This window comes from Nelumbo lutea, chromosome 1 (assembly GCF_056320005.1).
Source record: "Nelumbo lutea isolate HS-2025 chromosome 1, American lotus-T2T, whole genome shotgun sequence".
NCBI classification, from domain to species: domain Eukaryota; kingdom Viridiplantae; phylum Streptophyta; class Magnoliopsida; order Proteales; family Nelumbonaceae; genus Nelumbo; species Nelumbo lutea.
The window spans coordinates 63,391,404-63,406,273 of NC_142684.1; the positions used below are offsets into that span (position 1 = coordinate 63,391,404).

The 14,870-nt window shown below is 33.9% G+C and overlaps 1 protein-coding gene across 2 annotated transcripts; it reads left to right on the plus strand.

Moving 5' to 3' along the window:
* Window positions 1-5,644: 5,644 nt before the first annotated feature.
* LOC148874908 (uncharacterized) lies at window positions 5,645-14,423 on the plus strand. 2 transcript variants are annotated; one of them, XM_088963858.1, is made up of 6 exons: window positions 5,665-5,968; window positions 6,115-6,231; window positions 9,037-9,071; window positions 10,572-10,672; window positions 13,909-14,016; window positions 14,119-14,423. In XM_088963858.1, exons 1-5 carry the CDS (start codon window positions 5,793-5,795, stop codon window positions 13,993-13,995), a joined length of 516 nt encoding a protein of 171 aa, XP_088819984.1. In that variant the 5' UTR covers window positions 5,665-5,792; the 3' UTR covers window positions 13,996-14,016; window positions 14,119-14,423. The 2 variants fall into 2 exon arrangements, with proteins under 2 accessions (XP_088819983.1, XP_088819984.1); XM_088963857.1 differs by having other exon boundaries at window positions 5,645-5,968; window positions 13,909-14,423.
* Window positions 14,424-14,870: the final 447 nt, after the last annotated feature.

The window sequence follows — 14,870 nt, forward strand, 5'->3', positions numbered from 1 at the left end:
ATCAGGCTGAGGCCTGAGCCACTTGGGAGACCATCAACATTGCTTTGAATTTTAAGGATTCCCATATCATTATTGAAGGAGACTCTAAGCTCATGGTTGATTGCCTCAAGGAAAGAGTTAAGCCCCCGTGGAGATTGAAAAGCATCATCAGTGAGTGTCCCTTCCTCAAATCCGAGTTTAGTTCAAGCATTTCCTTCCGGCATACATTTCGTAAAGCAAACCAGGCGGCTGATTGGCTAGCATGCAATGCCCCGTCCTATCGTCCAGCTAGTTTAGGTTCAGTCCCAAATAATTTTAGTCAGATTTATTTATTTTATTCATGGGGAAGGGCTACCCCCCTATCTTGTGTAGCCCCTAAGTTTTTCCTATCCAAAAAAAATTCCATTTAATTGGAATAAAATTTGAAGGGATGCTCTAAAATTGCTAATCTTATAAACCAACGAAAAGGTTGAACCCTTGTGACTAAGATATTATATCCTCTTTTTTATGCATTGAGATATCCATTTGAGAAGATATGCAAAATGGGCTAGTATACCCAATAAAAAATAAACACGTCAACAATCACATTCCTATTAAAGTCCCTTCATATGAAGATATAATATGATATAAGAAAGATATGATATCTGAAAATTTTCTAGCTAGTCAACTGGTATCATAATTCCGATTTCATGGTTTCCCCACATCATTGATTTTTAATATTAAAATGAGATGCTAAAAACAGCCCGGGCCTAGCCCATCATCGCCTCTCATTACCTAGGAAGCAATTGACGTATTTACTTCTAATGGGTGTTACTAGCCCGTGTTACAATGTTGTTTCTAGCAAATCCAGATTCATCTCTTCTTCATCATCAATCCTCAACAGAAAAAGGAAAAAAAATAAATAAATAATGATATCTAATTTCCACATTACCATTGACATGGAGTTCTGATGTATTGACTTGTGGGTTAACTGGTGCTCTCTCTCTATTTTTATCATCACATGACACCTTACCAAGGATTATTTGATGCAATATGGGCCAGTTAAGTAAAAGTTAAACAATAGAAACAAATAAAAGTATATAATTGTTTTATATTTTTAATTTTTAAATAATTAATAATTATTTGTATTTTATATACTATTTTTAATCATTTTTATAATACAAAAATAATAATAATTAATTTTAAAATCAAACTGATGAAATCGACCAACGGATCAGTTTTCTAGTATTTCCAGTCGACTTTGGTTTATATAATGGGAAAATTCCCAATTCAGTACCTGAACTTTCAAAACATGACAATCTAGTACTACTATTAACTAGCTGTGAACCAGTTGTTAAGTGGCATTTGAAAAAGACACAAATGCCCTTCAAGTGTCATCTAATTTTCTTTATCAACCATCCAAATACTTTAGGGGCCTAGTGCCACTTTGGTCACTGAACTTTAAAATGAGACAATTCAATACCCAAACTTTCAAAACATGACAATCTAGTACCTACTGTTAATTAGTTGTGAATCAATCATTAAGTGGCATTTGAAAAAGATACAAATGCCCTTCAAGTGTCATCTAATTTTCTTTATCAACCATCCAAACATTGACAAAAAATTAGCAATCCCAAATCCTTGCTTCTTCTATTCAAGAATGTTGGGGTCACTAGAATGCACACTCAAACGTGACCCCAACTTTCTTCAATGGAAAAGGGAAAGATTTGGGGCTGTTAATTTTTTGTCAACGTCTGGGTGGTTGATAAAGAAAATTAAATAACACTTGAAGAGCATTCATGTCTTTTTTCAAATGCCACTTAACAATTGGTTAACAGCCAGTTAACAACAAGTACTGAATTGTCACGTTTTAAAAGTTTGGATACTGAATTGTCGCATTTTAAAGTTCGGGGACCAAAGTGGCACTAGGACCAAAGTATAGGGTATTAATCGAGAATTTTCCCTAATATAATTTTTTAATATGGGAAAGTGGGAAATTCTCATATTTCTTAGTCTAAAACATTTTAGATCATAAATTTATTTTTTTAATAATGCCACTATAGTTTTTTAAATCTAAATTTAATTTTTTAAGTTTAAATCTTTTGAATTGACTGACCAAATCGAAAATCGACCCAAACTAATACAAAACCGAGTTGGCTGATTTTCACTAATGGTTAGTCAATTTTGGTTGGACAAATAGCCTATAATCAAACTGAACTGAACTAACCCATGACCACTCATAATTTCAGCTAAATTTATAGTCTAATCTCTAATAAATAACAATTATTTAATCTCCAATAACTATTAAAAATTTATAAAAAAAATACACAGTTATTGAAAATATATTAATAATGAAAATAAAATAAATAACTAATAAAAATATAATTAACCGATACTACCGGTTCATTTCAGAAAAAAGGTCCATTGTTCAATTAACCAAACCATGAGCATCCCTACCGTCTAGGCTCAAGCTTAATAATAGGCCTAACAATTGGGCTAGACTCAGGCTTGGGCTTAGACATGGACATTATCTATTAAAAGGGGGTAAAGCGCAACTCGAACCTGCTCATGAATAGGTTTAATGGCCACTAAATACTAATGAATCCAATTTTGCATTGTACCTCTGTTAGATATCAAATTGCTTCTCACCAAACTCATTAAGTTTCTATGCTAGTGGAACTATTGACTCCACAAGGAACAAGGGGTGTTCATTTTTATATATAAAGTACAAATGAGGGTGTGGAACTTTTTTGACTAAAATGTCCACATTTGTTATTTTGTCCATATCCAATTATGAAGGTTGAACATGTAATTTCAATTAATGCTTTTCACCTCATTTAACCCCCTTTCATTAACTCTTGTATGTATGGTATTAATTCTCATTCCCTCTTATTAAATCACATATTTAAGTTAAATTTTCACTAATAAATGCTAGTAATTAGATTTATGTGCAATACTTTTAACAATATAAACCTATATATTTTAAAACTTACTCAAAAACAAAATCATTCTTTATCCAATCCATGACTAAGCAATTCAACTATACAAAGCAAATTGGCAACCCATGAAGTCATAGTTAGATAATAAAACTTTTAAATAAAAATAAATATAGAAATTAATAAAAATTTAGATAAAAATAGACGCATTTATGATATTTTTTATTAATCAAATTAAAAAACAAGTGCAATAAAGAATATTTATTTTTATTGATGATGAAAATGAAATACATAATCTAAAACTAACAAAAAATGAAATTATTTTCCTATTTGGTGGAGATTAATAATTCAACTTTTGGGTCAAATATGTCAACCTTTAATGTCAAAATTAAATAATAAAAATTAATAAAATATAAAAAATACAAAAATAAAAAATATATAAATTTTACAAAAAAGTATTTGGTCACAAGTATAATATCATATATTTTACATATTAAACAAAATAACAAGTGTAAATAACAATATTATTTTTACACACATAGAAATAAAAAAAATTATAGAAAAATTTGAACATATCCATAACTCCATATTTACACTAATATTAAAAATATGAATAAAATTGTGAATTTTTTTCACTAAAAAACCTTTTTTTAAATTTAATCTCTATTTAATTGTGAGGTTTAAAATGTAGCTTGAACTATAATTTTCACCTCATTCAATTCCCCCTTTTTAAATCTTACATTTTTTTTTGATAAATAAACCAAAAAGTATACACTAAGAAGATAAAAACATTAAAAAAGAAGAGTCCAGCCAAATAGGAATGTCTGCCAATGATACCCAAAACTTTGTAGCCCAATATGAGGTGCTTATGTAATCAGATTTGGATTTTGCAATCTACATCCAATTAATAGTTAAAAAACAAAAAATATAAAAAAATAAAAAATACACGAATTTGATAGAAAATTTTGGATACATTATATTCCTATCATTGTCATCATCTAGATTTGTCACGTGCAAAACACATGCACACTTACTAGTATAATATAAATGTATAAATATACAATAATGTAATATAATATATCTAAGCCAAATATATAAAATTATAAATATACAATAAACTCTTTTATTTTACAATAAAATAATAAATAGATGTTTTAAGTAATTTTTAGGGGTGCTATTTGGGATTTCTAATTGAGTTAAGCCCAATAGAATCAAACAGTGATTCAAAGTTCCCCAAACCGTATTAAAAATCACACTAGTCGTAATAATATGATTTGATTTTTATGCCAAAACGGTCAATTTTATTTAAAAATTTTTTTAAACATAATTTAATGGCTTGGTCCAAAATCTTCTCAAAAACCACACCAAAATGCAAGGTCAACACCCTGGTGATCCAATTGATGTCATTGGCCTAGAAGTAAAAATTTAGGCCTGTAAACAAACCAAATTCGAATCGAATCAGGCTAAATTTGAATTCAAAACTGATTATAAAGAACAATATTCGAATTTGAGTTCGAATTCGATTGGCATGAGGCCTAGAATCCTAAATGATTGAGTTTGCAAAGAAAAGCAAGTGATTACCTTAGGAAAAGAGGCAGGGGATTGACGATGGCAATTGTGGATTCCCAGCAGTGGGCCAAGTGTGAGTGTGTAATGGCGGTAGTCATGGGTTCCTAGTAGTGCAAATGCAATGGTAGTAACTAGTGAGCAGTGTTGGCCGGTGATGCTGGACAGTTGGAGGCCTTGAGGAGTTTGAGCAGTGGCAAAGGAGACGATAGTGGCCAGTGACCGGTGCTCAACCGCCATCACTGACGCTATCAGTGATGGTGGTTGCTTGGGCGGTGGCGATATTAAGTCACTATCTCACTAAGAGAAGAGACATAGAGGAAAGATGAGAGGTGACTAGATGAGAGACGACTAGACAAAGTAGCAGAGGATGAGGGGCGGTGACTGGTGATGGTGGTTGCTTTGGCGGTGTCCAGTGATGGAAAAGGGAGGGACAGAGGGTTAGGAACTTAGGGTTAGGGTTTGAAACTTGATGGAGAGTGGAGACTGGAGAGAGGTAAGGTTCGAAAGTCAAAAGACTTAAAACTTGATTTCAAACTCATTTCTCATTTTCTCATTTTTTTTCTTTTTTAACCTTTTTTTAGTATATTCGGCAAAAAAATGGTATTCAAATTTGACCGAATATCTGAATTCGATTTGATTATGCCTAATCTTAGATTCCAATTTGGATTTTCGAATACTGATTCTAAACTCCAAACATGGTCGATCTGGCTTGATCCGAGCTAGTATCAGGTAGAGCCTATGCATGTGCCATGTGGCAAAAATTTGTGCTTATTGAGGCCGAACTGCCGGCCTTTTTTTTGAACCAAACCAATAGCACCGGTTTTTGGAAAACCGGTAACCATAACCGAACCGAAATCAGTCGATTAACCGCTTGACCGATTCGGCTAACTGTTGGTTTGGCTAGCCGGTTTTTTAGTTTTTTAGTTTTTATAATATATATTATACAAATATATATAAATATATAATAAAAAATTGTGAATATATATAAAATATTATATTTTAAATAATAAATAATAAATAATATATTATAAATATATATATATATATATAATGTATATTTATTAATTTATGATATATAAAATATATATAATATACATAAATATAAATATATATAGAATATATAGAAATATATGTATATCGGTCAGTTCGGTTAACTGCCGGTTTTTTTATATTGATTAACTGAAACTGAACCGATACCTTCGGTTTCGGTCGTTTTTTCGGTCGGTTCGGTGTTTTCGATTTTTTTGCTCACCCTAGTTTTGGGGAGGGTCAGAGAACCAGGAATGAGAAGAAGACAGCGTGAGCGAGCTATCGAGCTGGTGGAACGAAATGGCTGCCGCGAGGCACACAGCAGCAAGGACCCTACCTTCCCTTCTACGAACCCTAAGCAAGAGTACAATTAAACCTGCAAATCAGCCGCTCCCTTCTCTTAGGCGCGCCTTTTCTCTCTACGATCAGATCAATCTCATCGATAATGTCCCTGAGGATCAATTGCGCTTCCAAGGGTATGTTGACTTGCTATGATTACTTGCTTGAGTTATGCGTTTTGATTGCACGTCGAGTGGTTTTTAGTTCTATGCAACTCATTTGATCGGATAATTTATTGTCCTTCATTTTTTCTTATCTATTTCTTCGTTCCTTTTTTGTCTAGGTATACTGATACGGGGTTTACAGTAAATGGAGTTAAGTATGAGGGTAGCTTGCTTTGTATCGGAAACTTGCTTATGTCTTGGGGCCCCAAGAAGTTCTCAGAGATCACTGCAGACAGGTATGTTCTTGAATTGATTCTGGATGTAATTTTTTGAATGGTCTAGGAAGATGACTTCCATTTCTATTTCCATATTAGTTTTGTCTGAACGAGGAGACTGAACAACAATAACTATGGGCTTTACGCTGGTGAAATTGGAATTTAGGTTGATTAGCACTTAACTTATTGATTTTGATTAAAGTGAACTGGGTGGCTAAAACTTATCCTAGTTGTTTTCGATTTTTTTTTTGTGTGTGTGTGTGTGTGTGTGTTTTGGGTTATTCGCCACTGAGGAAGTAGCCTTACGACTCAATAGTCTGGATTAATGAGTTTGGACTTAGGTGGTCATGTTTGGTGTTATTACCTAGTTTGGGCCTTGGGGTGAATGCTCCAGCTAATCCATTGTTGAACCTGGGATTGGTACTATTGCTTTGCTCCAGTTACTCCAATGCTGTACCTGGGATTGGTTCTATTCCTTTGTAGAAATCAAATTAGGCAAATGGTTAATTGCTCATATTTTGGTGGAGGAATCTTTCAGTGGTGCTTTGGTGTGTAATATGGAATAACCATGAGCCTATTTTAATTGTTTATTTAGTTTCCCTTCATTATTCTTATGAAATATCTGAATGAATTTGTTTTCCTCTTTTACCTTGACAGATAACAAATGATATATCTATGTAGATCCTTTCATATGGTTTATCAAATCATTTTTGTTGCTTCATGACAATTTCTCATTTGACTTTGAATGAATGTACGGAAAGACAATTTCTCTCAGTTTCCATTTTGAATTCATTTGGGGATCCCCACAACTTCTAGGTAATGGCAAGAAACACTTCTAGGTTAGCCCACCAAAAACAAAAAAAGAAAGAACACACTTCTAGAGTACTACAGGCCACAAGTTTACCAGTAGTTAGTGGCTGGAGTTTTGAAAAACCTGGAAAAACGTCACTGTTATGTTTTTTTTTGGACATTTTCACAGGAGCTTTGATAACCCAGAAGTATAATTTCACATTAAGACTCAAAAAACATAGCAAACAACTATTACATCAAATAAGAGAAGATTAAGAGACTTAAATGGGCATCTCTCTTTGTCTCCCTTTTAACCTTTTGGCCATCCTATCTTCTATAGCCATGCCATTCACTTGCCAGTTTAACTTCCATTTTTCCCCTTTATAGTTGAGTATCATCTTTTCTTTCTTTCTTTCTTTTTTGAATTATAGCGACTTAGCATTTAGTAGAGTAATCTGTCATCCAATTGTAGAGTCCCCATTTGTTCTTTTTGAAATAGATTTATTTATTTTTTGTGATTTTAACAAAATATTGAAAAATTTCAATGATATATAAAATTTTAAACCTTAGATGTATAGTTTGTCAATGAAATTTGAAACATACCCACTACATTGGCAATGTATCAGAGTTCAGAGATAGGAGGGACCGAGGGGGAGAGAGATTCTTGGAATATTTCATATTGCCCCTTAAGTGAAATGAGGAGATTTCACTGAATCTCGCTAATATTGGCAACCATGGTTCCAACAAAATATAACTTACATGGTTAGAAAAAGGAGCTATATACAACTTGGCATACATGGTAGAAAAAGGAGCATAACAGCTATATGTAAAAAAATATTTAAAAAACTTTTAGGTCTTGTAGGAGAATGTGATTAGTGATCCTCCATTGAAAAGGGTATGATTGAGCCAACAACATAGAACTATAAGTAAAACCCAAGGGACCATGATTTGCAATCCGGAATGCGATGCGAGCGGGACATGCTGCATCGCAACAATGTACCTAGTTGCATGTCAAAATGAATTGCCAGATAGCCAAATCACAAATCTAAAAGATTAACAACTAGTCAGGTCGCAAACAATCACTTGCATGGGTGCTACAAACTTAGGGAAGGGCGTTGCAGTTGCAGCTCCCCACACATGCATGTCGTGGTAGGGTGAACACCCAAGTACTAAAGCCCAGTAGGGACACATGATGACTCCCCAACTAGTCCAGATGGCACAAATCCGGCCAGTCTTCTAGAAGCAAGTCCAGAAAGAACTTTCTGGAAGGGAAAAGCCTTCAGGAAAAGCTATAAATAGGATCTCCAAGGCAGGGTCTCAAGAGATCAGATTTCCATTCTTCCTTCATGAGTCCCTGAATCCGACAACTGCACCTTCTGAGACTCCTCTTCCTGCTCTAACTCTTTTAAATCATAGATCTGAGCTCACTTCCCCTTCAACCTCTGACTACCTCCTCCTAGTGCTATCTTGTCATCCTAGCAAGGACCTCCCTGTGTGCCAATCCTTACCCATTCACATGTCCATTGTTAATCAGAGCGGTAGTAGAAATCATTTGTTACACTCTTTGAGGTTGCAATTTCTTTATAGTTACATATATACTTTCACCAAGAAAAAGGTAAAGAAAATGAAAAGAAACTTTAAATTTACTTCTGATTTTAGGGCCCAGCCTAAGGCATGTTGTAAAGGTAATACTCTCAGCATTCTGAGTAGGCCTTGGAATAAATAATTGAAGACTAGGCTTCTGGCATTTCACAAAAGCTTTGCATTGAGGAACAGATCCCAACTCAAGGTGTAAACTTTTATAGTCATAGACTTTATGCACCATCAATTGCACAAGAGGCTTTCCTAAATATAGAAGTGTCCTTAAGAAATTCATAGCCTACACTCTGAAATCATGGAATTTTAGATATTAAGTCTTTTCTTTATAACATCATTGGTGTAACTGAATTTTGTTGTACAGTCAAACTATCAAAATATGTATGTGCAAATCTCCAAATATCAGTTGTAACTAACATCATATTTTCTTTATTATTGCAGCTTATCTATCCTCAAGGTTATTCGACCTACACCAGGTGAGCATCTAGTTGACATCTTTTTAGAGAAGAAAGGTGGTGGTGTCCTAACTTATCGAAAAAAAAGGTGGTGGTGTCCTACTTCCTTTGTTCATGTCTTTGAACAATTAGTCAATGCAGGCTTCAATCAATGTACCATCTTCTGAATGGGGCATAGACTGAATAAACCAATGAAGGAGATTTAACCTCCTGATGTACATACCTTCCCTTCCAACAGTTATACCTGTTCTCTTTTCTATCCAATTTATATTAATATTGGATAGCGAATCCCTTCTGGTTTTTCTGTTCTCCAGCCTATGCCCAAAGGATGGTGCACCATTAAAAAAAAACCCTAATAGGAGAGGTATATATGACTGTATATTTGGACTATAGTATGTTCTAGAGCAACGCATAGTGTATTTTCTCTGTGTGTGTGTGTGTGTGTGTGTGTGTGTGTGTTGTTTCCAGGAACTCCTTTGTTGTTGCTTGAAAACAAATTTGTGTCCCAAGTAAACATAACACCTTCACCCACATATTAGCAGCAAATCAGCAGTGAAGAAAGAGGTGATCAACTGTTTCTTTACAACCATCACAACAAATGCATTAAACAAAAAATTAGATGTTTTGTAAGTAATTATTAGCATGCTGCCCATGCCTTATGTGGTTGTCTTGGCATGCAGTGCCGCCACCAAGACTGAGTGATTGATTGCCTAGGCTAAATTATTTATGATTTTTATTGATCAAAAAACATATAAATATATTTGCACATTAGAGAAACGTATACAATAACTTATTTACTATTTTTAACTATGTATAGATTTTATGTATACTACATGCAATTTGTAATTTAATTTAAACTTTTAGATGATCACAAAGAAAAGAAGATAAAATGATGTTGAGGTGATGGCCTAGTTGCTTCCACATGCAGCTCAGTTAGGTCTAGATTTTAGGTTTTTGAACAAAGTAATTATAAAGGTATACATATGAAAATAAATAAAAGTAATTCAATATAATTATAGTTATAGTTATTCAAAGAGTGAAAATGTCATTTGCTAAGCGAAGAAGAAAATTGGAAAAAAGGTAAGGATCTCAAATGAAAGAAAAAAAAAAGGCTATTACACAATGTCGGTCCCATATATCTGGGCTGTTGGGAGGGGTACACTGGATATGGTCCTTTGGCCTTTTATTTTTTTTTCACAAAGTAGCTGCTCTCAGACTCAAACCTGCATTCTCATGCTTGCCAGCCTGAGATTTTACCATTACACCATGTAATGACCCTTATGAGGATCTCACATGAGATTTTCTAAAATTCAATGAAACAGAAAGGAAGTGTTACAGAAACTACAATTGCACTGATATTTGAGGTAACAAATATGGCAACATAATCAAAGATATGACATGCTGAAAGTGTGTTAGAAACAGAAAAAGCAAGGTTGTTTGCAAATTGCAAGTAGCACAAATCGTTATGTAATCCTCTTTTGTACTTATTAATTACTTGTTACAATATTCTTTCTGTTTCAGAAATTTTGATTCTTGGCTGTGGAAGGCACATTGAACATGTGAATCCTGAACTTAGAAACTTCATTCGGTCAATTGGGATGAAACTAGAAGCCATTGATTCGGTATTTATTTTATCTTGGTCGTTAATCCTTTCATAATTTTGGATTTGTTTCTTTGGTTCAGTTATTCATTTTCTTTCTCCTATACCATTAACATGTTAGTGTTTGTCTTGGGAAACTCAGTGAAAGAATAGGAAGTGGTAATGTTGGGAAAAGAGAAAAGTATAATGCCAACACATTTTTTTTTTGTCCAAGAGGTTTATGTTTTGAGCATGGTTTTTGAACCGCCGTTGACCTGGGCAGTTGGACCGTTCAGCCTGAGAACCATCCAGGCAACCGGTTCCATTTTACCCCAAACACGGTCCCTGGCCAAAACCATTGAATCAGTCAATGACCCGTTGACCCGGGCAGTCAAACTGTCGACCCGTTCAATGGTTTTTGGCCGTTTTTTATGTTTTTAATTTTTTTTGTCAGAACGGGCTGTCTGTTTGAACCGGACGGTTGAGCTGTTGACCCAGAAACTGGTGGCCAGAACGGTTCCATTTCTGGGTCATTTTTTAAAACCATGGTCTTGAGTGAATCCTATTTCTGACACTTGCTTGAGCAAGGTCATGCACCTGGGACATTTGGGTCAAACAGTGATCATAGCCTCTCAAGTCAGTTCTCACACACACACATACACAGAGCTTAGAATTAGACTATATGTATATCTTGCAAGTGATTCACCATTTGAAACTTCATTTGGGATCTTTAAGGATATTCCAAATTTTCCTTTCTTTTCCTTCAAACCAAATGCTACCTTAATGCAAAAAGAATGATAAATGAGAATCAGGATAATAGAATGGATGGCATCAATGCCTTGATTGAAGGTGGATGATGCCTGATATTGGTATTAGTGAGTAAAACACCTTCAAGAGCTGGTATGTCATTACTGTGTTTCTTGGGCATGGTGCTGCTATCCTGCTAGAGTGCCCTCAATATCAAACTTGCTGCGAAGAATTATTTGTCTTGATTCATTCAAAGGGTAAATGGTATCCACTAGACCTCAGTGCTAAACTGGCATGCACTGGAAGTTGGAAGATGATGCATATGCTGAGATGGATGAGTGGAAAATAGGGTCATAAATGAGTTACAAGTGGAAGGGGCTAGAAGAGCTAGGGGTAGACCAAAAAGGACATGGGTTGAAGTAGTAAGAAATGATTTAAGCACTAATAATTTAACTGTGGACATGGTTTTAAGTAGAATGGATTGGCGAAACAGGACTCATGTAGTTGACCCCATATAGTTGGGACAAGGCATGGATGATGATGATGATGATGATGATGATGATGATGATGATGATAGGGTCACACATGAAGTTATCCGAAGGAACCAAGGAGTAGCTCCAATAGATGATAAATTGAAAAGTAGATTGAAATGGTTTAGTCACAAGGTTTTAAAAACTGACCTGGAAACGGAACCATTCTAGCCACCAGTTTCCGGGTCAGCGGTTCGACCATCTCGGTCAGACGGTCTGAACGATTTGAACATCTTACCCATTAGATTGGAATGTTAGGGTAAGATGCATACTATATAAGAGAAAATAAGGTTTGAAACTTTGAATGAGAGAGATTTGAGAAAACTGTCGGCTGAAACTGAAAGAGTTTAGAAGAAGAAGAGGAGGACTTGCAGGTTGCAGTGGCAGCGACGATGGCGACTTACAGTGGCAACAGTGACGGCGATGGCGAACTACAGCGGCAACAGCGGGTGGCGATGAAGTGATCTAGTGCAAGTTGAAGGGGTTAGAAGGGTTAGGATAGACCAAATAGGACATGGGTTGTAAGTAGTAAGAAATGATTTAAGCGTTTTTAATTTAACAATGAATATGGCACTAAATAGAATGTAATGGCAAAACTGGATTTATGTAGCCAACCCCATATAATTGGGATGAGACTTAGATGATGATGATGATTGGAACTTGGAAGTTGGGAACATGATATAGTGTTGCCAAGAATAAATTTTGGGTCTTTCTTAGCTACCTTTAAGAACGAGAGTGTAATCTCTTTAGAGTTGTGAAACTTTTACAAGCCTGGTCTATAAGTTGGTGAATTTAGGCTATGTTTGGTTTGAGGGAAGATTTCAGTGGGATGAGAAGGGATGAGACAAGGAAAAATGTGTGGAAAATTTTCCCATTCCCTTGTTTGGTTGCAAAAGGGAAAACAGTGGGAAAATCAACCCCAATAACAATTGTTAATTAATTCATTAGGTAATTAGTAATATTTAATAAAATTAATAATTAAAATTTTTATGTTTAGATAATTACTTAATTAAATATTATTTTTTTGATAATATTAAATATTTATTAATATTTGTATTACAAATTATTTTTAATGACTCGAAATTTTTATTACTTATGTATTAATTGAAGTTGCAATAAATAATTATTTAATTATTCATTAATACCTAATCAATAAATTATTAACTACTTTTTGTTAATTATTAATTAAATATTAACTACTTTTTTATGATTTAGTATTATTTGTTATTAATATTTTTATTCATTAATTTTGTGAATAACTAGTTAATTAATGAATATTGATAATTATTGTATTAATTAATTATTAATTAGTTATTAACAATTATGAATTAATTAATAATTTTATTTTGTATTACTAGTTATTTTCAATTAAGTACCACTTTTATTATTTATTTATTAATTAAATTAATAATAATATAACTAATTATTTTTTAATAATTACTTAATTATTAACTAATTTTTGTTAATTATTAAATAATTATGAATTAATTAATAATAACTTTTACTATTTGGTATGCTTATTGTTAATATTTTATTTTATTAATTTGTATTTGTTAATAAATTGTAATTAATTATTCGATTATTGTCTTATTAAATAAAGTTTATTAATGCATCATGGGCCTAATGTTAACTCTTAAAAACACTACAAGGAAGGTGTTTTTTCTTATTAAACAAGTTTCTCCCTCCTTTCCCACTTGTTTCCCACCAAAAATGGTGGGATTCCACATCGCTAAAATTGAGATCTGTAATCCCACCTTTTTCCTATCCCATCTCATGATATCCTACAAACCTGGGAAGGGAAGAATAATGTTTGAGAATATTTCATATTTTCCATTCCCAACCCACAAACCAAATGGAACCTTAATGGAAAATTATGATGCTTGGCTTTTAACACTACTCCATGGATGAGATGGTTTCAGCTTCCTTATATGCAACTATTCTCCTCTGCTAAAATACACCTGATGGTTGGCCTTTTTCTTTCCTTATTTCATCTGGTTGACAGAGAAATGCTGCATCAACTTATAACATACTGAATGAGGAAGGGAGGATTGTTGCTGCTGCACTTCTTCCTTCTGGAATTACATCATGAATTCTTGTTGAGACCTAACAAGTAACAACCTCTTGTTGCTGCTGGCTTATCTCTTTTCGGGTTTCTATTTACTAGATGGCCAATTATATTTGTATTTTGAATATTGAAGTCTTTCGGTTGCAGCTTGTTGAGGTAATTAGTAGTTGAGACGTGATTTTTCCCAGATAAGCTTATGATGGATCATCCTAGCTTTTGGTTGATGTGAAAAGGAAAGGCTTTCGTTTTTTCTTTCTAATAATACATTTGGCATGTGCTTTTTGGCAGCTAACGGAAGTCAAACCTAGGTTACTTTGTTATACTTCAAACTTACCATAGAACAGTTAATTGTTTCTTATGTTCAACTTGTGACTTAAATCCTCCATTTCTTCCCCTTCCCCCTTTTCTTTCTAGTGTCTAATTATGTAATAAATGCAAGTTCTTTGTATCCATACCTCTGATATGTTTCATCATTTATCATTTTAAGAGTGCACAGAGCTAAAGGAGACCTTCACACTTGGTAACTGTCATTTTGATGTAAGAATGTTTCAATGTTTTAATAAACTGCCCAGCTTCTCAGACCAAGTTGAACTGGGGCTCCTAAAAAAACAATTTATTGCATCTCAAATCAGATGGTCCAAGTGGAGAAGCATTCAGTTGCTTTTTATTGGATCAGCAATGTCGACATGCCCCTTGGCTCCCCTCTTATTTGCTATCAAGTCCTGTCTTGAAAACATCGTGTATATTTATCGATATGCGTGAATTATGATAGCAAGAATAAGTGTTATGTGTGAACATGGGAATAAATGTAAACATACCTGCGGAAGTATAACAAAAGACGGTACAAACTGAAAAAAAAACTATAAATCAGCCGGGGTATAAAGTTGCCACTTGGTTAG

Bases quoted from the DNA above. Each gene is read 5' to 3' on its own strand.
- LOC148874908 (XM_088963857.1), top strand. From the start codon at position 5,793: ATGGCTGCCGCGAGGCACACAGCAGCAAGGACCCTACCTTCCCTTCTA. The intron at 6,232-9,036 runs GTATGTTCTTGA...TTATTATTGCAG, and splicing joins TCAGAGATCACTGCAGACAG to CTTATCTATCCTCAAGGTTA. The intron at 10,673-13,908 runs GTATTTATTTTA...TCTGGTTGACAG, and splicing joins AACTAGAAGCCATTGATTCG to AGAAATGCTGCATCAACTTA.